General features: G+C 36.3%; 1 protein-coding gene and 1 pseudogene across 1 annotated transcript; both read left to right on the forward strand.

The window, feature by feature from the left end:
- Positions 1-13790: 13790 nt before the first annotated feature.
- LOC126827974 (uncharacterized) lies at positions 13791-15433 on the forward strand (annotated as a pseudogene).
- Positions 15434-18047: 2614 nt separating this feature from the next.
- LOC126827302 (uncharacterized) lies at positions 18048-23783 on the forward strand. Its single transcript, XM_050556574.2, has 5 exons — positions 18048-18290; positions 18656-18750; positions 20603-20741; positions 21266-21592; positions 23234-23783. The coding sequence occupies exons 1-5, from the start codon at positions 18131-18133 to the stop codon at positions 23497-23499; spliced, it is 987 nt and encodes a 328-aa protein (XP_050412531.1). The 5' UTR covers positions 18048-18130; the 3' UTR covers positions 23500-23783.
- Positions 23784-25044: the final 1261 nt, after the last annotated feature.

Raw genomic sequence — 25044 nt, forward strand, 5'->3', positions numbered from 1 at the left:
CTTACCATATTATAATGGTCACCCTGTGCAACCTCTCTTTCCGTAGGTGTCATGACACTACACAAAATACGTGTCTGCAGACACCGATAACTCCACTGGAGCAGGGTTTACGATAAAAGTGGAAATCGTTTTATTTGCAGCTTGACCTGTTCTAACAACATAAAAAATAAAATCGTTGTCAACTAACCTTCAACAGTATGAAAATTTGTGTCGAAAGTTGCGAAATTGTCACTTTTTGCGTCGAATTTCCGGACATGTCCTACGCTATTTCATCAATCTAGTCTTGAACAGAGGTCATTGCTTCTCTTTTGTAGGACTATTTATCAATCCAATAAGAGTGAGTATCAACCTTATCTACGTGATTACCTCGGTTGTTTCTCCATTGCCGGACAATTTAATCTCATTAATATCAACCGACAGCACGTAGAAACTAGTCCTTGATGTCACATATTATCCTGATAGTATATAACATCCTATTAAACCTTTAACATATTTTCCGTAATGAAACTACTTCTTTTAAGACACCATATATAAATTCCCATCTACAGTGGCACTTTCCCGCGATCTCGATTATCGCACGAAAATCGCTTACCATATAAGGCAGTGCTTACTACGAAACTACTGTATGTGTTATATGTTAACGGTGTCGTTCGCCATATGCTAAAGTTCTGTATGTCTTTTAGAAGCGATTTAACTATCAATGTAATTTTAAAATACCATTTTACGAAAATGATTTGACATCACCACAAGTAATTCTCATTTCGGACGTCTTTCTTTCATTTGCTGCCGTATAAACAAAGACTCGTAATTTTGGAGGAATATTACTGCCGTGAATTTGATTGAAGCAGGCACGGATCGGCAAATTTCATTCTATCGTATTACGAAAGCACGTAATTTTGTAGGAATATTACTGACATAAATTTGAATACCGTACGGGAATTAAATAATGAATAAGCGATTGCCATGCAAGATACGCCCACATTTTTGAAGAGATGGACAGAGAACAAGCAAAATAAAAAGCAATTTTTCGTACAATCAGGGGCCATCAGCCAGTATGTTACAGTCCGACATGCGACAATATCAAAAGGAACCAAGATTTTTGGGATATAAAAGTATATATAAAAGTTTTATCAAGTTGAATAAAAATTGTGACATCAAGAGGGACTACAAGCTAAAAAAAACCGTGATTTTTTGTATATTCAGGGGTCATAACTCAGGAAGTTACGGTGTGATATGAGCGAATATCGAACGGAACCGAGATCTTTGCAATATAAACATACATTTTAAGTTTTATCAAATTCGGATAAAAAATTATGTTCTCTAGAGTGTCCACTCTCTTGGAGTTACATATTTTTACACTATTTGCGTATGAGGAGCAGCCATTTTGTCCAGCAGTTTCGGTCCGATTTTCATGAAATTCGAACTTAGTCGTCATTAAGGCGTAACGGTGATATATTGAAACGATTTTTATAATCGGATAAAAATTATGACATCTAGAAGAACTTCAAAAATCGGGGGCCATATTCCACGAAGTTACGGTGAGATATGCGCGAATATCGACAGGGACCGAGATCTTTGGGATCTAAACATGTATTCAAATCTCATCAAAATCATACAAAAATTGTAACCTCGAGCGTGTCCACAACCCTGGAATTACATACTTTTACACTATTATATGGGCCATAATCCAGGACGTTAACGTCCGATATGCGGGAATATCGAAAGGAACTGAGATCTACGGGTTATAAACACACCTTTTAAGTTTCATCAAAATCGGATAAAAATTGTGAACTCCAGAGCCCACAAGCTAAAAACATAATTTTTCGTAAAATCGGGGGTCATAGTCTACGAAGTTACGGTCCGATACATGCCAATATCGAAAGTAAGCGAGATCTTACGGACATAAACCTATATTTCAAGTTTTGTTGAAAGTGGATAAAAATTGTTACCTGTATTATAGGGTGTCCATAAACAAATTGTGGACGGACGGGCGGACAGGGGCGACGACAATATACGTCCACACGAAAATGTGGAAGGATGGACGGACTGGGGCGACGACAATATACGCCCACACGAAAATGTAGGCGTACAAAAATAGTGACGTGTTTCTATTTTTATTACGTGCGGATCTGAATATTTTGTCGACATTTTATAAAGAAAAAAACGATGTTTTGACATCACAAACTATTCTTATTTCGGAAGTTCTTCATTCATTTGCTGTCGTATAAACGAAGACACGTTATTTTGAAAGAATATTACTGCTGTGAATTTGAAGCCGAAGCAGGATCGGCAAGCTTTCATTCAATCAATGTATTACGAAAACACGTAATTTTGTACGAATATAAATAAAATAAAACCAAGTACGAACAATCGAAACCATAAGACAGAATTCGAAGTCCTAAAAAACGTTATAGGCAAAATAGTGTTCTCAAGCAAAATAGTGTAATCAGCAAATGGACTGCTCCTCGTGTACAAAATACACGACAAACAGTGGTAACAGGTGTCCGGAAGAGTAAGCTTACCCTGCCTGGCGCCACACCCGCCATAGCTGCATCCAAACTATTAGGCGAAATGTCGGTAAAATAGCGTGATTGGCCAATGAACTATCGGTATGCAAAATGCACGCGATGAACTGTGTTAACGATGTAGTAGACATTATCAGGGAGACAGTAATAGTATACGTGTCAATTAATAAATTTGAATACCATACGGGAATTAGATAGAATGAATGGAATGAAATGGGGTTTGACGTCCTACTATTCTGCTTCAACTGGGCTAATGAAGACGGGAGAATTAAATATCAAAAATATCGAGGTGCACATATTGTTATTACGTATACGGGATTTGAATATTTTGTTGACACGTGATTTTTAATTGTGGTATGAATCCGTCTGCTAAAATAACGGTCAGGGTTATGCCCCTTTACTTTCGGTAAAATGTCCGACAAGGAATTTTTTGAAATCCTAACTCTTAACTCATTTGTTTTTCGATATTTTCGAATGAGATATGGTTTGTTGATAGAGCAACGTGTGAACTTCTAATTGCATGTATCCCTGATGACCTCGCGAGTGAAGGTCACGGTCAAGGTCAAATAGGCGATTTTCATGGAAATTGGGTCTGTTTTGCTTAATTGTCGACTTTCATCATTTGAATTGAAATTTCTCATTTTTTAATAGAAAAAAAAATATTTAAATAATCACGATCGACATTTTAGATCGAGAATTTGCGAAAATCCAAATTCACTGTGAGACGCCATCTTGGATTTGTAGACTGGATACCAAACCACACCGAGACTGAATATTTTGGCAAAGCGGGTTGAAGGGGAGCTGGAGTTGATATATTGACCCTTTGAATAACAGGAATAACAATATAGGCGATTGGGTACCTGAATAATCCGCCGATGTATCCCCATAAAAACTGTAACTTGGTAACTTTCGACATGAATTTTCATACTGTTGCATGTTAGCTGACAAAGATTTTATTTCTTATGTTGTTAGAATTGGTCAAGCTGCAAATAAATTGATTTTAATTTTTATCGCAAACCCTGCTCCTGTGGAGTTATCGCGATCTGAAGATAAGGTACATTTCAGGTATCTCTAGACACGTATTTTGTGTAATCTCCTGACACCTATGGAAAATGAATTTGAACCGGGTTACCATGATAATGTGATCGGGTAAGACCCCGACTATCACGAACAACCAAAACCTAGTTCTCCATGGTCATGTAACAGCGGTAGTAGTGCGACAAAAATAGCTAAAATTTCGCCTAAAAATGGCAAAAATCAGCCGAAAAACGTAATCGGCCAGTATCTCGGAAACGGTTGATTTCTGAAATCGGCGATTTTGGCTAGGGAGTAGGCTCGATGGGTCTACCAAACCCTATGAATATGAACTAAAATGGCCGACCCCCACCTTCGAACATCTGCATGATATTGCATGGTTTTCTCGTGGAATGGCTCTTAACACGCTATTGACAAAAGAAATGCTCTTGTCGATTATTAGTAGGACATGAATATAAGTGGTGGTGTTTATATTTTTGTCCTGGATGATAATGAATACACGGGACCTCCGGCTTTAGTCCTATACGAACGACCAGGTGCGGATTCTTACCAGCCCCCCACCCCCACCCCGTTCTGCACCACTGACAAGGATAAACCAAACTGCAAAATCCCAGGGAACTTTCTCAGCCAGCGCCTTACTCAATAATGGGTTTCAACGCACACGATATAAAGAATCATAAATAGTCTACAATTTGTTTTTATACGCCCACATTTTCATGTCGACGTATCATGCCGTCGCCCCTGTCCATCCGGACGTCCGTCTGTCCGTCCACAATTTGTTTGTGGACACTCTACAGGTCACAATTCTTATCCGATTTAGACGAAACTTTAAATATAGGTTTATCTGCAAAAGATCTAGGCTGCTTTCGATATTGGCATGTATCGGATCGAAACTTTATGGATTATGGCCCCTGTTTGTACGAAAAGTCGCGTTTTTAGCTTGTGGACCCTATAGAGGTCACAATTTTTATCCAATTTTGTTGAAACTTGAAATGTAGGTTTATAACCTAAAGATCTCGGTTCCTTTCGATATTCGCGTATATTGTAAAGTAAATTCCTGAATTATGGCCCCTGATCGCGTTTTTAGTTTGTGGACCCTATAGAGGTCATAATTTTTATTCGATTTAAAAAACCGTATTATTATATCACCGTTACACCCTAAGGACGACTGAGTTCGAATTTCGTGAAAATCGGCCCAAAATTGACAGACGAAATGGCCGCCGTTCGTTCTCAAATAGCGTAAGAATATGGTATATCAAGGTTGTGGACCCTATAAAGGCCACAATTTTTATCCGATTTTGTTGAAACTTGAAATGTAAGTTTATAACCCAAAGATCTCGGTTCCTTTCGATATTCGCGCATATTGTACCGTAACTTCCTGAATTATGGCCCCTGATTGTACGAAAAATCGCGTTTTTTAGCTTGTGGACCCTATAGAGGTCATACTTTTTATCCGATTTAATAAAAGGTATTATTATATCACCGTTACACCCTAAGGACAGCTGAGGTCGAATTTCGTGACAATCGGCTCAAAATTGACAGACAAAATGGCCGCCGTTCGTTCTCAAATAGCGTTAAAAAAAATATGGTATATCAAGGTTGTGGACCCTATAGAGGTCACAATTTTTATCCGATTTTGTTGAAACTTGAAATGTAAGTTTATAACCCAATGATCTCGGTTCCTTTCGATATTCGCGCATATCGGACCGTAACTTCCTGAATTATGGCCCCTGATTGTACGCAAAATCGCGTTTTTAGCTTGTGGACCCTATAGAGGTCATAATTTTTATCCGATTTAAAAAAAAACATAATATTATTTCACCGTTAGACCCTAAGGACGGCTGAGTTTGAATTTCGTGAAAATCAGCCCAAAATTGACAGACAAAATGGCCGCCGTTCGTTCTCAAATAGCGTAAAAATATGGTATATCAAGGTTGTGGACCCTATAGAGGCCACAATTTTTATCCGATTTTGTTGAAACTTGAAATGTAAGTTTATAACACAAAGATCGCGCATATTGAATTGTAATTTCCTGAATTATGGCCCTTGATAGTAGGAAAAACAATTTCTTGTTAACTTGTTCTCTATCCATCTCTCGAAAATGTGGGCGTATTCTGCCTGGCAGCCGCTGGTTGCAGAAAGGGGCCAGGTTCAAGCCATTATAGTCCGGGAGCTAGGTGGGTTTTGTTCAAAATGGAAGGTTTGGCATGTTAGTGGTGTATGACTGTGTTAGGAAACCCCAGAAATCCAATTCTTAAGTTGCGCCAGTGGTGGGTGTGGCAGGAGGAGCCACCAATAGTACCCCCCAAAATGGGTTTATTCAACATGGAAGGTGCAAGTTCCACTTCAATGGCATTTGAAAGAGGAATGTGCTCTGAATTAGGAAATATAACTTAAGAATGGGATTTTTGGTGGAAAGGCCACGTAAGAAGAGGTCAAAGGTCATTAATTAGCAATTTTTCGATTTTACTGAAAATGATTTTTCCATTATCTCGTGATCTATTCCAAGTATATTGCACAAAACTACATGGACATTTTTGATAGTGCTAGGAGCAAAAATATGAGACATAAAAAAAATGAAGTTTTAGCTAAAAGTATGAGATAATCTCAAAAATAACGAAAATATCACTCGAACCCCATCGGTAATTAAAATGTTAATCAACATGAAAGGTGCGAGTGAGAAACCAAGCCTAAATTGTTCGGAATGATATCAGAAATCATTATCATCAACTTAAGAATGAAATTTCTGGTGGTCAGTGTACTTAAGAAGAGAATAATGCTGGTCTGCACCGAATGACCCCTAATTAGAAATTTAATTAACATGAAAGGTGCGACATTGGAACAAGGTGTAAAATGTAGGGACTGATCATAGGATTCACAACCACTAACTTAAGAATGAATATTTACGTGGTAAATAACCTTAAAAAAATCAGTGACAAGCAGTGCAATATGCCCACAATGCTATGTTTCCTCTTGATCTCTGATAGTAACACTGATACATTAATTACCGCCCACTTCCTTCATACTAAGAGTCATTTAAAACATAGATCTATATGTCATGTTAAGGCAACTGTCTTCATCAGAGGCAGCAGTGTCAAAGTCATCATCAGAGGTATCCTGATCAGATTGCTCAATGTCCTCTTCAACCAGTGACTCCCGGAGTTCAGGACCATTAAAATACATGATTTCATTATGTCCTTCTCTCAACTATCTTCTGGCGATGGGTGCTGGGTAATTCCTGATTTATCAGCGCTTCCCGACATTTTTGCGCCAAAAGATGCCCCTTTTGATTTGTAGTGACACTTCTGATTCGCAAGGAGAACTCCTGCTATCATTGATGCCCTTTAGTTTCCAAACACGATGTAGCGATATCATTCACCGTGCAGATGTATGGGGCTAAGCGACAAGCAATCTCCTCACTCAACAGGCATCGCTACACCGTGTTTGAGAAGACGTAATGGGTCTTAGGCAAGATGTAAAACTCTTCTGGAGAAACTGAAAAGGGCATCAATGGTAGTATGATCCCTCCTAGCGAATCAAAAGTGTCACTACAGATGGCAAGGGCATTTTTGATCGCAAAGATATAGGGAAACGCTGATAAATCAGGAATTAACCAGCACCCATCGCCAGAAGATGGTTGGGAGTTTAAGGAAAGACAGTATGGTTTAATCGTCCTGAACTATAGGAGTCATTGGTTGACGAAGACGTTGCGAATCAAAAGTGTCACTACAGATGACAAGGGCATTTTTGGTCGCAAAGATATAGGGAAACGCTGATAAATCAGGAATTAACCAGCACCCATCGCCAGAAGATGGTTGGGGGTTTAAGGAAAGACGGTATGGTTTAATGGTCCTGAACTATGGGAGTCATTGGTTGAGGAAGACATTGAGGAGCCACCGTCCCCCTTTTTGGGGAAATTCTACATATATTAACCAGAATTAATCTGTTAGTGCAAAACAACGAACAATGGAACTATCTAGACATTTGTGTCCAAAAAATTTATTTATACGTCGTCTTCACAAGTCATTTAAAACATAGATCTATATGTCATGTTAAGGCAACTGTCTTCATCAGAGGCAGCAGTGTCAAAGTCGTCATCAGAGGTATCCTGATCAGATTGCTCAATGTCCTCTTCAACCAATGACTCCCAGAGTTCAGGACCATTAAAAGGCATGATTTCATTCTGTCCTTCTCTCAACTATCTTCTGGCGATGGGTGCTGGGTAATTCCTGATTTATCAGCGCTTCCCGACATCTTTGCGACAAAGATGCCCTTGTCATCTGTAGTGACACTTTTGATTCGCAGGAAGGAATCATACTACCATCTGATGAAGACAGTTGTCTTAACATGACATATAGATCTATGTTTGGCGGTAATTAATGTATCAGTGTTACTATCAGAGATCAAGAGGAAACATAGCATTGTGGGCATATTGCACTGCTTGTCACTGATTTATTAAGATTATTGGTCACATCTGCTATTCTTAAGTTCATTTACCACCTAAATATTCATTCTTAAGTTAATGGTTGTGAATCCTATAATCAGTCCCTACATTTTACACCTTGTTCCAATGTCGCACCTTTCACGTTAATTAAATTTCTAATTAGGGGTCATTCGGTGCAGACCAGCATTATTCTCTTCTTAAGTACTCTGACCACCAGAAATTTCATTCTTAAGTTGATGATAATAATTTCTGATATCATTCCGTACAATTTAGGCTTGGTTTCTCACTCGCCCCTTTCATGTTGATTAACATTTTAATTACCGATGGGGTTCGAGTGATACTTTCGTTATTTGTGAGATTATGTCATACTTTTAGCTAAAACTTCATTTATTTTATGTCTCATATTTTGTTCTAGCACTATCAAAAATGTCCATGTAGTTTTGTGCGATATACTTGGAATAGATCACGAGATAATGGAAAAATCGTTTTCAGTAAAATCGAAAAATTGCTAATTAGTGACCTTTGATCTCTTCTTAAAGGACAATATTGGTGCCAGTCATTATCACATATGTGATAGAGCTGGTTAAACAAATTCCCAATATAATTTTAACACAGAGATCATTGCTACGATAGCTGAGTAATACAGGTTTCCTGAGTCGGAAGTGACGAACGCCAAAGGAAAACACGAGTCATCTCTCTATATAACGGACTGATGTGACGAGTGATAACGGATATACGGCCGAATTTCTGCTCACTAATAATTCCATCGAAGACCAAAAGTTGATATATGAGACTATTGAATGTCATTAGATAGGAGAACACGAGAAATGTAGAAATAGTCCGTACATTCCCTTGTTTATATTCATTCTATATCTTATAAAAACATGGTAATGCACGGACTTTTTCTGTTTCTCTTTCGTGTTCACTTATCTAGTGGCAGTCAATTCTTTTTATGGATTGTCAGATATCCTCTCACAATCTCATACAACTTTTGGTCTTCGAATGAATTATTAGTGAGCAGAAATTCGCCCGTATATCCGTTATCACTCGTCACATCAGTCAGTTATATAGAGAGATGACTCGTGTTTTCCTTTGGCGTTCGTCACTTCCGATTCTGGAAAACTGTATTACTCAGCTATCGTAGCAATGATCTCTGTGTTCAAATTATATTTGGAATGTGTTTAACCAGCTCTATCACATATGCGATAACGACTGGCGCCAATATTGTCCTTTAAGTGGCGTTTCCACCAAAAATCCCATTCTTAAGTTATATTTCCTAATTCAGGGCACATTCCTTTATCAAATGCCACTAAAGTGGAACTTGCACCTTCCGTGTTGAATAAACCCATTTTGGGGGGTACTATTGGTGGCTCCTCCTACCACACCCACCACTGGCGCAACTTAAGAATTGGGTTTCTGGGGTCTCCTAACCCAGCCATACACCACTAGCATGCCAAATCTTCCGCACCTTCCATGTTGAACAAAACCCACTTAGCTCCCGGACTATTATCCCGGTTGGCTATAAGACAAGATTTGGTAACTCGTTGTAAAACACCTAATACCACATCTCCGATGGAGAGGGAACTGGGATCAACGCTTAGCCGTTTAATATTCTTGAATTATATAATACCTGCTTCACTACAGTTAAAGCATATAAAGTCTTTTGAAGTAGCTTATTTTCTCCAAATAAAATGGCGGGGTGGGGCTTATTGATTTCAATTTTACAGCACCCCCGAGAACACTTCCCGCCCCTCTCGTTGCTCGTCGGATTTCTCGTAGAAAGTGATCCCAAGGATCCACAAAGTCTGATATGCGTAAATATGAAAAGGAACCGAAATCTGGGATATAAATATATATTTCACGTTTCATCAAAATCAGATAAAAACTGTGACCTCTAGAGGTTCCACAACCTTCGTATTACATACTTTGACACAATTTGCGTCCGAGAAACCGCCATTTTGTACGGCAGTTTCGTTACAATTTTCCCAAAAATGAACCCAACCTTCATTGTGGTGGAATAGTGATATATTTAAACGTTTTTTTATTTTAAATCGGATAAAAATTGTGACCTCTAGAGGATCCACAAGCTAAAAAACACGATTTTTCGTTCAATCGGGGGCCATAATCCAGGGAGGTACAGTCTGATATAACTCAACCGACATTATGGTGTAATGGTGATATAATCATATAAAAATTGTGACCTATAGAGGGACCACTAGCTAAAAACGCGATTTTTCGTATAGGGGCCATAGTTCAGGAAGCTAAAATCCGATATACGCGAATATCGAAAGGAACCAGGATCTTGGGGTTATAAACATGCATTTCAGATGAAAATTGTGACCTCTAGAGTGTCAACAAACAAATTGTGGACGGACGGATAGAGTCGACGACAATACGTCAACATGAAAATGTGGGCGTATAAAAACATGCTGTGTAATTTGAAAGAGTTTATGTAATTATACTTCATTCATTGCAACGAAATTACGCTTCCAGTGTCTTCATTAGCCAGTTAAGTACATTCAGATTTTCATTAATCGATTTCTCTAAAATAGACTAACTTGACTGCCAGAATTGTGTCAAAGTATGTAATACGAAGGTTGTGGAACCTCTAGATGTCACAGTTTTTATCTGATTTTGATGAAACGTGAAATGTAATATGTTTATATCCCAGATTTCGGTTCCTTTTGATATTCACGCATATCAGACTTTGTGGATCCTTGGGATCACTTTCTACGAGAAATCCGACGAGCAACGAGAGGGGCGGGAAGTGTTCTCGTGGGTGCTGTAAAATTGAAATCAATAAGCCCCACCCCCGCCATTTTATTTGGAGAAAATAAGCTACTTCAAAAGACTGTATAGCTTTAACTGTAGTGAAGCAGGTATTATATAATTCAAGAATATTAAACAGCTAAGCCGGAGATGTGGTATTAGGTGTTTTACAACGAGTTACCAAATCTTGTCTTATAGCCAACCGGGATAATGGTTTGAACCTTGCCCCTTTATGCAAAAACAAATTATAGCCTATATATGATTCTTTACATTGTGTGCCTTGAAACCCAATGGGACTAAAGCCGGTGGTCCCGTGTATTCATTATCATCCAGGACAAAAATATAAACACCACCACTTATATTCATGTCATATTTTTGGTTTCCTTTTATTTTTTAAAAGTTCTAATTTTAAGACAAAACAATCAAATCAAAATCAGATCGAATGGTGACTGCAGTCTAGATACGAGTATGTTGTTGTCGAAAAGTAGAAATTAGGAAATTACCACACCACGCTATTAGCGACTTTTCGCCTCATGAAGTTGTTGTAGTCTCAGTTTTCCAGGTCGCATTTGAATACGCGCAATCAGGGTTCACACTGTATCTCATTCTTTTCCGTCAAAATGGATAATAATTTTTATATAAAAAAAATGTTCATATTTTTTTTCCGCCAACTGGGATATTTTATCTGCCAAAGATGTTTGATAAAAAAAACACACCTAAGGCTACAACAATTTAATTTTATTATATAGGCCTATTATAAACCAAATTTCCCGTACCGATATATACAATATACAACAACATACATGGGGATTGGGTGGTCTAGTGGTTTAACACGTGCGCGTGAAATCACAAGTCGAAAAGTCGCTAATAGCGTGGTGTGTTAATTTCCTAATTTCTACTTTTCGAGTTGCATTTTGGCTTGGTATGCGTGTTGGCGCCTTCTTACTGACATCAATAAATACAAAAATATGACTAAGTCGAAAGTCGACAATACGGTATACCAGCCAAAATGCAAGTCGAAAAAAAGAAATTAGGAAAAAACGAGGGGAGCTATTATCGCTGTGTGTTATTTCTTAATTTCCTGTTTTCGAGTTGATTTTGGCTTGTATAGCGTGTTGTCGCCTCACATTTTGTCGTAACTTCTACGTACTTTTCGACTTTCGTGTTTTGAAGAGGCGAAAAGTAGAAATTATGAATGGTAGTTATAGGCTTCCATATTATTGTATCGAACATCATCAAATTTCTGTCCTGCAGCATTGAACAATAGGCGCGTGACCACCCCCGGCCTCTACCATCAAAATAGTGCAGACGATAGGCAGGCATGTTGAAGTTCTGTAATCAGTTTATCTAGTACTGGTTACCTTAACTATAGTAAAGTACTATCACGTGTTTGTCTATCCATTGGTATATGCAATCATGATACGAATTACGCTACGCGTATTTATTTTGCTACGTCACGCGTGGACGGTCCTGCTAATAATCGACAAGTGCATTTCTTTTGTCAATAGCGTGTTAAGTATTGCGAAAAGTTAGCGACAGGTGTGTTTTGTTAATAGCGCCCAAAATATTGCGACCACTTTTCGACAAGAAAATTTATGTTAATGATAAGTATATTCTACTTAAATGATTTCATATAAAAATTGATAAAATTATGGATAATTGAAATCTTGCAAAAAATGGTCTTACTAATCCCCGTCAATTTCACTTATCCATAATTTTGTCCATAATCATTTTTTTTTTTTTGGATATGATGTGTAGAGTATACATATCTATAACATTATCTTTCCTTGCAGGTCTCACTTTTATTTCGCAATACTTGTGGGACATTGACCTAAGCCGTTGTCGGTTCTTGTCGGTGATTATATTTAGTAGGACTCAAAACCAATAATCCATACAAAATGAAAACATTGACAAGTTTATTTCATACAAGTAAACTGTTTTATTTTCTTGCTTTAAGATAACTTGCTAATGCTGGACTTGTTTCCACAACTTTTCGGTTGTTTACAATAAGTGGAAACGTTGAGAGAATATCTGGCTTAAACTGTAATAAGTTATCTGTTAAATCAAATACAGCCAGGTCAGCAAGGGTTAACTGAAAAACAGTTTAATGTGGCATTATAGCTTTCAGATTTAAACTGTCTCGTACAAATGTTTTAGTAACTTTTCCGTAGTTTAACAAATGCTCCGACAACATATTTTACCATAAGTAAGTCATCAGGCGAGCCTAGGGTTATTTTGTAAGTTAATTACATTTATTTTCTTGGTAAAAGTGATATCACCTCTTTAATATAACCTTCAATTTGTTATCTATGTGAACTTATATATTAACCTTGGAAATATCAGTGGTGCGAATGTTCTCTAGGCACGACTCTACCTCGTGTACGACATTCCTTGCTATTAAACATGCATTTTGTAAGATTTAGATAAAGAGTTGAACATTCATGCTATAACAGTTCAAAAATAGACAATGAAAAATAATATATTGAAAATTTAATTCAAATTAATTTATTCTGATAGATCTTAACAGTGTTTGAAGATGTGGCATGGGTTGTGCATTATCGTAGCAGCGGTACTTGACAATGGATTATTCATTTTTAAATTAAATGGCGATCGGGTTTCAATCCATTTACGTCTCGGCCATCCGACTACGTGACTACGTGGTTAATATGATCATATTTTAGTTCCATTACAGATTCCATGCCCCTTGTTTTTAATTTTAATTATTGTTAAAATTTAATAATCGTACCTACATTACAGATTCTCACCCCCCCCCCCCCCCCCCCCCCTTGTCAGATTTACCAGATCAAACACCTATAAAAGATGATGCCTTTAATGTATCAACTGATTAACCAGATCAAACACCTATAGAAGTTGATGCCTTTAATGTATCACGAGCTCAGAGAATATTACCAATTGAAGATCAAGGATTGTAAGTAATAAAACTTGTCCTTTTCTCCGTAGTTTTCATATCTTCGTTTGGTATACAAAACTTCTTTTCTTCCGTCGTTAATTGACGAATGGACTATTTTTCTGGGTCTAAACGTCATTTGGTATTTGCGACAGAAAAACAGTTAGACTTATTAGACAGAGCAAAAACTTGGTATATTGGTGGCACTTTTAAGGTATTTGGTTTGTTAGTCTCTATTATACTGCATTTGTTAAAAAGAAAAATGTGTCGTTCATATGTTATCTTAAAGTAGCTAAGTCCCTAACTCAATATCATCCACAGTCTTCCACATTGAAATCGCGAATTATTTGTCAATTTGAATCAACATCTAATTGTGATCTTACCGGGAAAAAATGGACTTCTAATATCCAACATTTTACCATTGACATTTTCGCTCCTTTAATAACAAGTTTCTTATCCTCAAACTTTAGGTTGTAAAAGACCCGTTTTACCAGTTGTTATCGATACATGCCTTCGTCAAATCTGGTGATGACATGAAACAGTTACCCCTTTGTTTTATTTTAATGTCGGGGAAAAGAAAGAAGGATTACAAAAAGTAAGAATACATTTACTATTTCTACATGTGTGCTCTCTGGTAAACATTTTCTACTACATTTCTATAATTTGATATGTGTTTTCTCCGGGTCCTCCGGTACCCTCCCACTGCTAAGTCCAGAAATGACCTAGTTTGTGTCGAGTGGACTTAACTTTATGATCATTTTTTTTCAGGTGTTTAAAGCTGTTCGGGAACTACTACCTCATCCGTCAGTTGGCACGTTTGTTGTAGATTTTGAATCTGGTCTCTGACAGGGTCTGCGGTCAGTATTTGACAAACCGAAAATATATGGCTGCGTCTTCCTCTTTGGACAAGCATTGTGGAGAAAAATGCAAGAAAAGGGACTACAGGTAAGGACACAATCATAAAATCAAACTGCATTGTGCTATATATTAGGGTTCGATTTTTAGAATTGTCTCATTGTAAAAGCGCCATAGTGCAGCTGTTTCCAGCTGGATTTTGGCGGCTATATAAGTTTAATAAATTATTATTATCATTGTCTGCGATATCACCTCGGTGGAAGCGGACGTAAAATACAACTAACTAACAACATTATTATCATTATTATATCAAAAATTCAGAACATAGTGGGCTATATATTATCCTAAAGTCTTGGTTATTGATATCGAATTTTGTTTTTCAGACTGCCTATAACCAGAAAGATGGCATTTTTAAGATCTTAAGAAAAGTTTTTGCCCTCCCTTTGTTACCTGCAACAGACATACCCCCCGCGTTTGATCAACTAAAGAGAAAATTGCCAGAAGATCAACCGCTGCTGCTGCTAGACTGTTTTGATTATGCGAAGGACATTTGATTAGAATCAACAATATGGACAGTTGAATCCTGGTCAGTGTTTGATAGAAGTGTTAGGACAAATAATGATGTAGAAGGGTGGCATAACAAACTAAACAAAAGGGCGAAGAAGGGATGTTTACCATTTTATTTGTTGAATACTCTTTTGTACCAGGAAGCGGACGAAATACCAAGCCAATTAAAATTAGGAGGGAAAGCTACGTAGATACCAGACAACAAAAACTAGAAAAACAGAGGGAAAAATAATGGAAAATTTGGAGAAAATATTGTGAAAATGAAATTACCACAAGTCGTCTATTGAACAAAGCCGCGCATATATATGGTCCAACGGTTAACTAAATCATAATAGCTTGTAAATAATTATTTTGTTTTGTTTTTATGATTACATTGTTATAGGACAGGTTTTGAAATAGATGTGTTTGTTTTTTTCAATTTTCGATTTTTATATGAAATATTTTGAAATGTGTATTAATAAAATATGTATATTACCGCTTTTTATATGAAATAATTTTAAATATGTGTATATATTTTTTAATAAAATATTGGTTTGTAAAGGAATTGATTCACCACCAAATGTCTCGTTATATGAAATAAATTAATGATATTTACTAATTAAAATATTCTACAAAGAACAATTTGTCTGTCATTTTTTCAACTTCACTCATTACAAAATATCGCATTCTTTGCAGTAATTATACTGATATGAGGCTATTTTGATATTGGGTTACAGTTTGATAATACTGGGTAGTATTTATTGTCATGCAAACATAGTTAAAACACTTTCGTCATTGATCTGATCATGGTCCGAATCAGCCAAGAATCTGGTCCCAATCAGCCAAGAATGTGAAGCATCTTCTCTGTGATTTAGCTCATTTGTATTGAAGCCGTCATTCACTAATTACACTATTATTTGTGACTAATTACACTATTTATTGTCATAGTTGTCTTATTATCAAAAAATATGCAGTAATGGTCCGAATCAGCCTTGTCGTGGTCCTAATCGGCCATAAATCTGGTCCTAGTCAGCCAAGAATCTGGCCCAATCAGCCACAAATCTGGTCCCAGTCAGCCAGGTCCCAATCAGCCATGGTCCCAATCAGCCAATTACCGTTTAATATAGGCTATGCCTGTTCACCAATCCCTATTCAGATACAAATCTGAATAAAAATATTGCTTATAAAAAAAATACTAATCAGCCTTGTCGTGGTCCTAATCGGCCATAAATCTGGTCCTAGTCAGCCAAGAATCTGGCCCAATCAGCCACAAATCTGGTCCCAGTCAGCCAGGTCCCAATCAGCCATGGTCCCAATCAGCCAATTACCGTTTAATATAGGCTATGCTTGTTCACCAATCCCTATTCAGATACAAATCTGAATAAAAATATTGCTTATAAAAAAAATACTAATATACCTGTATCTATAATTATGTCCCTTTATATCAGATTTCAATTATTGCTACACAATGTCTAAATTAGAGGGGATTAACTTGTTTAATGAGCTGTATTCAGCGGTGTAGCAAGGGGTTTCAGCGACCGGGGCCAAAGACACTTTTTGTGCTCCCACACGGCATATATTTTGGTAAATTACATGCTAAAGGAAGAAATGAAGTATATTTGTAATGATGAAATGGAAATATAAATTTGAAAAACGGTAGCGCATCACTATTAAATAAAATATATTATAACTCAAGAGCCCAGGGGTTGTAATAAGATGTTATTAGTCATATCACCTGCCTTAATAATCAGTATGGTAGCCACCTGTCTTCTGTTATAACTGTTGAATAAATAAATAATCAGAATCAAACATTTCAAATACGCCATGGTTAATTAGTAATGAACAAGTACTGTTAATTAATTACCGCTAACTAAAATGTTAATACCCAGTGTCGATCAAGAGACAATATAATATTATGTAATTCAATCTAACAAGGCAGGGATATATAAAACTCGACTCTTGTTCTAATATGTTGACATTTGTGTGCTGTGTGGAAGCGGACTTACAACCCAGAAGGCAAAAGGTTAGTAAATTTTGTTAATCTCATGGATACCGAAAGGCGTTATTCTAGAATAAAAATTAATAAAGGCACTGTTTTAAATGTAGGTATAATTTGGCGTTACATTAAGGATCTTATAGCAGACCTTTTCATGGTGCCTTAAGAGCCTACCTTTAAGGTTGTTTATACCCATCCTAATTCTCCGATTTAAATATGTGCAGACACTTAGAACCAAACCTGACTACATTCTTGATTCTCCTTGAAGGTCTCTGTCTATGCAGTAAGAGTGGGATTTGTTATGACCAAACGATTCACGTACGGGTATGTCTCCGTAATTGAACAGCGTATAGCTCTTCTCTGCGATAGTATCCTTTATTCAAAGTCGAAATGACAGACGCTTTCTCTAGGCTAGATTTCGTTGTTAAAATTTAATCCTTTGTTTTGTCTGTGTTTTGATGTACAGTTCTCCCATATTGACTATTAGCCGGTGGCTGTAATGGTTGATGCTCTGTGCAGAATCAACCATTTTGGAGCATTTTCACAGCGATTTCGCCCCTGGAATACTTTACATAATATGCTGTTTAAATCAAACCCATTTCAGCTGGCGTGTTGACGGAGAAACTTCCTCGGGTTTTCCGGCGACTTTTCTTCTTGTCAGTGGAGTAGAATCGAGGTCCCGTATAAACGCCTTGCGTCGTATACCCAAAAAACCCTTGACACAGTTGGAATTTAATTCCTGTCTGGGCAACATTTCCCTCATAGTACACTGCATGACATAAATGCTCGTCTTAATTAACTCAGCTGGAGCAGAAAAGTAGGACGCTAAACCACATTTCATTCACTATTTATATTATTCTATAAAATTAATAATATCGAGAAATTACATCATATTGTATACTCCAAGACAAGCTCTGATAGGTGAATGTCCCAAGTAAAGATGTCGACTACTCCAACATTACAATATTTTATTATTTGATATGTTTATCAAAAATATATTTAAATACTATTATGTTGGTATTATTGTTTGTATATCTATTATTTTTTTCTAGATGACCATGAGGTGTAATATATTGTATAAAGTTGGTATATTTTTGTGCGTGTGTTCAACTATACACGCAATGGATCTGAATAAAGTACTTCAGAAATTATTACTGAGAAAACAACAAACCCCCGAAGACCCCTTCAAAATCAATAAAGCAATTATCACTAGTAAGTATTTTATTATTTATTTATTTATTTGTTGTTTGTTTTATATATTGATATGTGGTTTATCAAACATTCTCAATGAATTATATGTCTACTGTGCTGCTAGAAAAAGAAAAGTGCGGTTAATTCCATCTACATGTACTTCGGTTTGTAAACAAATAACCATTTCTGCGAGTCCTAACATAAATTAAAGCAGAATTATGTCTCCGGAATTTCAGAATTCCCAGCATACACTTACATTGACATGACCATAAACTTCCGATTATTAATACCATTTATTGTGTTTGATAAAACTAAATTAACACCTGTTATAAACGATTTATGTTATTGTAAGTTATATTATAAAAAGTATATTTTAACTTTTTCAGGAATATTAGATCATCCTGTAAATATGGGTGTTGTTTATAGATCTGCTTGCATGAAATTACAAACCAAAGATGAAAACATTGAAACAGATCTACAGGTAATACTTTACAGCATTCATACACCTTACTACACCAATTTTAAACTATACAACACCAATGTTATACTCTACTACAATTATTTTTCACTTATTTCGCGTAATATATGCGTTCCCGCCTCTTCATCTTGAAATGTTCTACTTGATGGCACTGAGCTACACTGTCACGTTTGGTATTCACAATTAAATAAGGGGTTCTTCAAAGATGATTTAAAGGACTCAAGTTCTGGATTCCTTTAATTTTGTTGGGAATTTATTCCATCGGTTGGGTGCTACCACTGAAAAAGCTCTATCACCACAAGACACTTTCGAAGTTTTTGGAACGACAAGGTCGTGTTTTGATGTTGATCGAGTTGTTCTTTCACCACTTTTGATCTGTATGAACTTTCAAGTAAGGAGAATTATCTTATATTGAATACGTCTGTTTATGGGCAGCTAGTGAAAGGGATCTGAGCACAGTCGACGAAATGAAGAAACGCAGTTCAAAGGAATATATATATTTAATTTGCTGTACATTATATTATAATACATATTATATAAAATACATATTGCACATGCATTGTATGCAGTTTAGTCTATGTGCAAAGGGTGAGATGCGCCATCCGCATACTCCATTATCCCCAAATTCTTCTTGCATGAATCGTCTTTTCAATTCCAACAATCGGTTTTCGATTCTTATATTATATTTGTGGCGTTTTCTGGGTGGTTGCTGTCCTGCACCATACTGGACTACCCAATTCTCTGTTATACCCTGTTACCTCATTTAAAATATACACATGTACGCTATTTGTCGCTTGTCTGGGAGGAAAAAATAAATTCGTGAACATAGTTTAAATGGCCATTATGGAAGATTAGATAAAGAGCTGACAGTTCTCACTATAATCGTTAAAACTAGAGAATGTAAAGAGAATATGCTGAAAATTTCAGTCAAATTGCCCCCCGGTATTTAATCATCAATGAGGCCTTTTCGTGTTAATAAATGTCTAATTAATAGTTTATAATAATATAACATTTCAGGCCTAAATGAAGGCCTGCAATAGGTAGATTTAGCTCTTGTCTTAATATATGTTTAAGTGAAATATTAGGAAAAAAATCCCCTTAAAGCCATAATGCTAGGTTTCCACTGTCGTGAGATACGTTACGATAGGATTGTCCTGATTGATTCCACGATCTGGTACGTGCAGATACGTTCGGATACGTTTCGGAAACGATTATCACGATTGCTACGAATGACCACAATCATAGCGCGAATATTAATAATGGGAACATAGAATTAATTGGCTTGTTATAACAAGAGGCGTTCATCAAAAGAAAACCTACGAATTTCGCCCTATGTCCTTTTGCGAATTTTGTTCTTAAAAACACTAAAACAGCACTTTTTTTACACTCTACAACACCATTTTAACACTAAAACAATACCAATTTTACATTTTACACTATACAATACCAATTTTACATTTTACACTATACAACACCAATGTTACACTCTACTACGCCAATTTTACACTCTACAACACCATTTAAACACTAAAACATTTATATTTTACGACACCAATGTTACACTCTACAACACCAGTTTTACACTTTACCACATAAATTTTACATTTTACACTATGCAACACCGATGTTACACTCTGCTACACCAATTTTACACATTATAACACCAATATATAAGCTTTATGTTTGTTCAAATATTGTATAAAGTGCACGTCTCGTTTGTTTGATAAGTCTACACACTCCGTTATGCTTTTATTCTCTTTTATATCTTGACATTAGGCGGATTATTTACTTTAAAATTTAGACTATTTTATCGGATTACATAAAATGATTAATTTATCCTTTTTTATATTTCTAGGTACGTGCTTTATTAAATGTGTTTGGGGAAGAAGAAGCAGATACGCCGAAGCGTTCTGTTTTAACTAAATTAAAGACAATATGTCAAGGTGTAGAAACAGACCCACAAACATCCTTACTAAAGACAAAGGAATATAAAGGTATGACTATTGCTTGAATGTAAATATTATGATGTTGTAATGTCCAGTTTCCAAACATACGTTTGTCTAACAGATACGTGCCCATTAAAAGGGCTGTTAATTCATGATAAAACAAGATGGAAAAGTAATCTGGGACACATTGTAATTTACACATCCCAAAAATAAATATACTTTAACAAAATAAATTGCCACTGTCCAGTTGATCAATTAGAGTGTTAGCCGATCTTTCACAGATGAAAATGTGCTTGGGATTGTCCTCGACGTTTCAGTTGAATGAAACGATAAAATTTATCAAATCAGCGGTTGAAAAAATCATTCATATGGCCACACGAGAACATGTGTGTTTAAGAGCGTTGTAAACTGGAGTCTCAATTATCATTCCTCGGTTAGAATTAACGTAAGTGTTGTCTAGACGAGGAGTTAAACTTTAAGATTTTCCATCTATAATGAGAGATATGCCTTTAAAAGAAAGACATTTCCCTTTCTGTAGATAGCTTGATAAATCTGGCATGTTTTTATTTCAGATATCAGAAACGCATTTAAAGTGCCGGTAACTCCAAGTCTGCTGTTGAATTTTGGCTGCCAAGGACTGAAAAGTGTCATGCAGGGTGCTCAATCAAGAGATGGGATGTCTCTAGACAGACAAGTTCGCCTGCTTTTGAAATTGACAGATGATATAGACGAAGATGATGATATTGTTCCCATTGATCATATCGAAACAACAGAAGACGATGATGACAATGTTGAATTAGGGAGACCAAAACTTGGAGAACGCTTAATTGACTTGTGTGACGCCATTGCCACATGGCCTGGGCATCTGTCTTCTAACAATTCATCGCAAATGCCATCAGGTAAGTAATACTGTACACGGTAGTGATTAGTGTTGTTCACAAAGCAATGTGCCTTCACTTTTTATTAAGCTGGATTTAACTTCTTATTCATTTTGGAAGTTGACATTTCGTTTCGTTTATGTTTTTGCAGACTTTTGAGATTGAAATGTCACCAATATAGGCGTATCATCACGGTGATCTGCCAACTGTATTTCAAATGCTTTTAAAGGGCAATATTGGTGTCAGTCATTTTAAAATATGTGATAGAGTTCGTTAAATACACCCCAAATATAATTTTAACACAGAGATCATTGCTACGATAGCTGAGAAACAAGCACGTGAAGAAACGGGAAGTGACGTCAAACATGACAAACGGTCTCAGACTAGTAATTATTTGCCCATTGACTTCAATGTTAAATGGCTGTAACATCACAGGCTGTAGCTTTTTGCTCAACATTCCGTTGGTTCCAATCTTTATAGGCACAATGGGGACCACATTTGGCAATCTCCTCATCATAAACTTGTAGGGGGTTGACCGTTTAGATTTTTTGCTACCGGGATTTGAAGTTGACTGGGGTGAAAATCTCACTTCCGATACAATGATTGCGCGGCAGAAAGACATTTTACACCCCCTATCACTCCGCTGTAATATCATCAGTATTACCCAAAACTGCTATAAAATATCAAATTTGATCCCTTTTCTCCTATTCTAGACCAAAAAGTCAACCCAAAAATGCAGGAAGAGGGGAGAAAAAAATTAAGGGAAAAATTGTCTATTTATAACTCGCACTACATTCGTCCATCATGAAATAAGGGGAAACAATTACTAGTCTTAGTCCAAACACGAGTTGTCTTTCTATATAACAGACTGAAGTAACGAGCGGTAACAGACAAACAATCGAAGTTCACTTCACTGATAATTCCATTGAAGTAGAAAAGTTATTATATGGGACGGTGGGAGGGTATCTCACGATTCAAAAATAGAATTGGCTGTCACTACATAAGGGACACGAGAAAAATAGAAAAATCCCGTGCATTCCCCCGTTTTTATTCATTCTGTTCTTAATAAAAACATGGTAATGCACGGACTTTTTCTAATTTGTTCGTTATCTTTTATCTACTGGCAGCCAATTCTTTTTTTGAATTGTCAGATATCCTCTCATCGTCTCGTATAACAACTTTTCATCTTCAACTGAATTATCAGTGAAATGAAATTCGATCGTTTGTCTGTTACCGCTCGTTAATCCAGTGTGTTATATAAAGAAAGACAACTCGTGTTTGTCATGTTTGACGTCACTTCCCGTTTCTTCACGTGCTTGTTTCTCAGCTATCGTAGCAATGATCTCTGTGTTAAAATTATATTTGGGATGTATTTAACGAGCTCTATCACATATTTTATAATGACTGACACCAATATTGTCCTTTAAACCTAAACCACACCAGAATCATTCCCATATACTCTTTCCCATAATCCACTACAATCACGGTATACACGAAACGACGATTTGATTGGTCAAAAGGTTCACGTGGTCTGAACTACTTTGTCATGTACTCACGTAAGCAGTTTATCAAACACGGCTAGACGCGAAGACGTTTTCCTTTGATGTTTGATTATCAGATATTATGTTCTGTGTACATTGTGTTATTATGGTTATTTTACAGGTCCTTTATTTAAACCCATTACTGGTAAAGATGTATTCCGAGTGGCATGTAGTAGAGCTTTTAAACCAATTGCTACTAAACCAATGACGGAGTCGGACACAATAAAGACCTTGATTAAAAGAATATTGAATGGAGATGAAGAAGAAGCGAGTAAAGTTGATCCTATTAATGAACGACTCAAGGATTTCTGTCGAGCTTTGTTCCGTAGAAAAATGCCATTAACAAAAATACAAAGAAGTAACAATTCTATCCTTTCCACCAAATAATATTTATCAAAATGTCTCTGTTAATATTGTTCATATTCTCGAAGCAATGGTAACGATCACAATTTATTGTCATTATTATGAGTTATTTTTTGCATTGATAAACTGGGTTATCTGGCCGACTAATCAAATGGGCTATAGCAACCTCTGGTGTAGTAATGGTAATTGAACTCAACATGCTCCTAACCACTGCTTAGGGAATATGATGATTGTTCTTGTTTGTATGTTTATTGACGCAAAACTTCATTGATTAATTATTGTAAATAAATGAGAAGGATCCATTATGTATCGGCACATCTGTGATGAATATAAATATATTTAATTAAAACACCTAAAATATAATGTCAGTGTTTTATATTGTGATGATTTTAAATTGCATCTGAATATACAATGTTAAAATTCGGGATACGTGATCCAAGAGTACGCCCATCGCGATTGTAGCATATTAATGCGTTTAACGCCCCAAATCCCATTTGTGTTAAAAAAAACCTAGAGTGAGTTCAACAGCATAATATCATTTAATCAATAGTCACAACCCAGGAACAACAACTTTGGCAGAGCCATTTTAAATAGAAAGAGTAACCCTAAACGTGGACGATATCCGTAAGAAAAGCTACAAAATGTTTTTATCAACAGTATTGTTTATTGCTTGTTTAATATTTTAAGGGATTGGAACCAAATCTGTTAAGCACGATCATGATATACTGGGAGCTATGTTAGGAATTTGGATAGTTTTGATCTTCGACAACGGCTCGTCTTCAGCCAGTCTTCTGGCAACATGCCTTCTCGGAAACCAATTGTATCGTACCACTGTATACAGCAAATAAAAAGGTCATGATTTATAGAAATTGGAGGGTCGGGTAATTCTTTGATTTGATCCCTTTACTACACGTCGTATAGCAAAGGGGCGCTTGCTTAACTTGGTAGTTAACGAAACTTAGAATGAAATTGCTCCATACATTTTTGACAACAATTGAGCAATAGCATTGGCATGCATTCAACAAAATCTCTTATTTATTTTCTTCTGCATCGTCTTTAGATTAGATCTCTTATATTAAAAGCCCTGATAACTTTTCCAGAAATTCATTTGATTCTTCTCATATCTAGATAAAGAAATGTCCAATGCCCTGTGCATATTTGATTATCTTTAACCCCCAGGGTTCACACGTAGGGCGGGATTTAGCAAGGTGTCAGATAAGCACGATACATGATAACCATAAACAACCCCAGGCGATTTTTAATCTTCGATTCTTTTACTAACAATACAATAACTACTATTACAGCGAGGTTATCAACAATATATCTTGTTCATGCATAGATTAACACCTATCGCGTCTCTCAAACTATGTAGCTCATAAACTAGAAAGCGAAGAATGCCAACGTATTAGGAATTGAACTTACTATCCATATCGATAAATCTTTTAATGTTATCTTTAAAAAATAAGAATATAGATATGTATATATAACTGGATTCATTCACAGCTTGGAAAACATTTTAATAACCAGGGGGGTATCTGAAATTTATCCATTTGTCTCCCGGTTTTCAAT

The sequence above is a fragment of the Patella vulgata genome, chromosome 7 (assembly GCF_932274485.2).
Source record: "Patella vulgata chromosome 7, xgPatVulg1.2, whole genome shotgun sequence".
Lineage (NCBI taxonomy): Eukaryota > Metazoa > Mollusca > Gastropoda > Patellidae > Patella > Patella vulgata.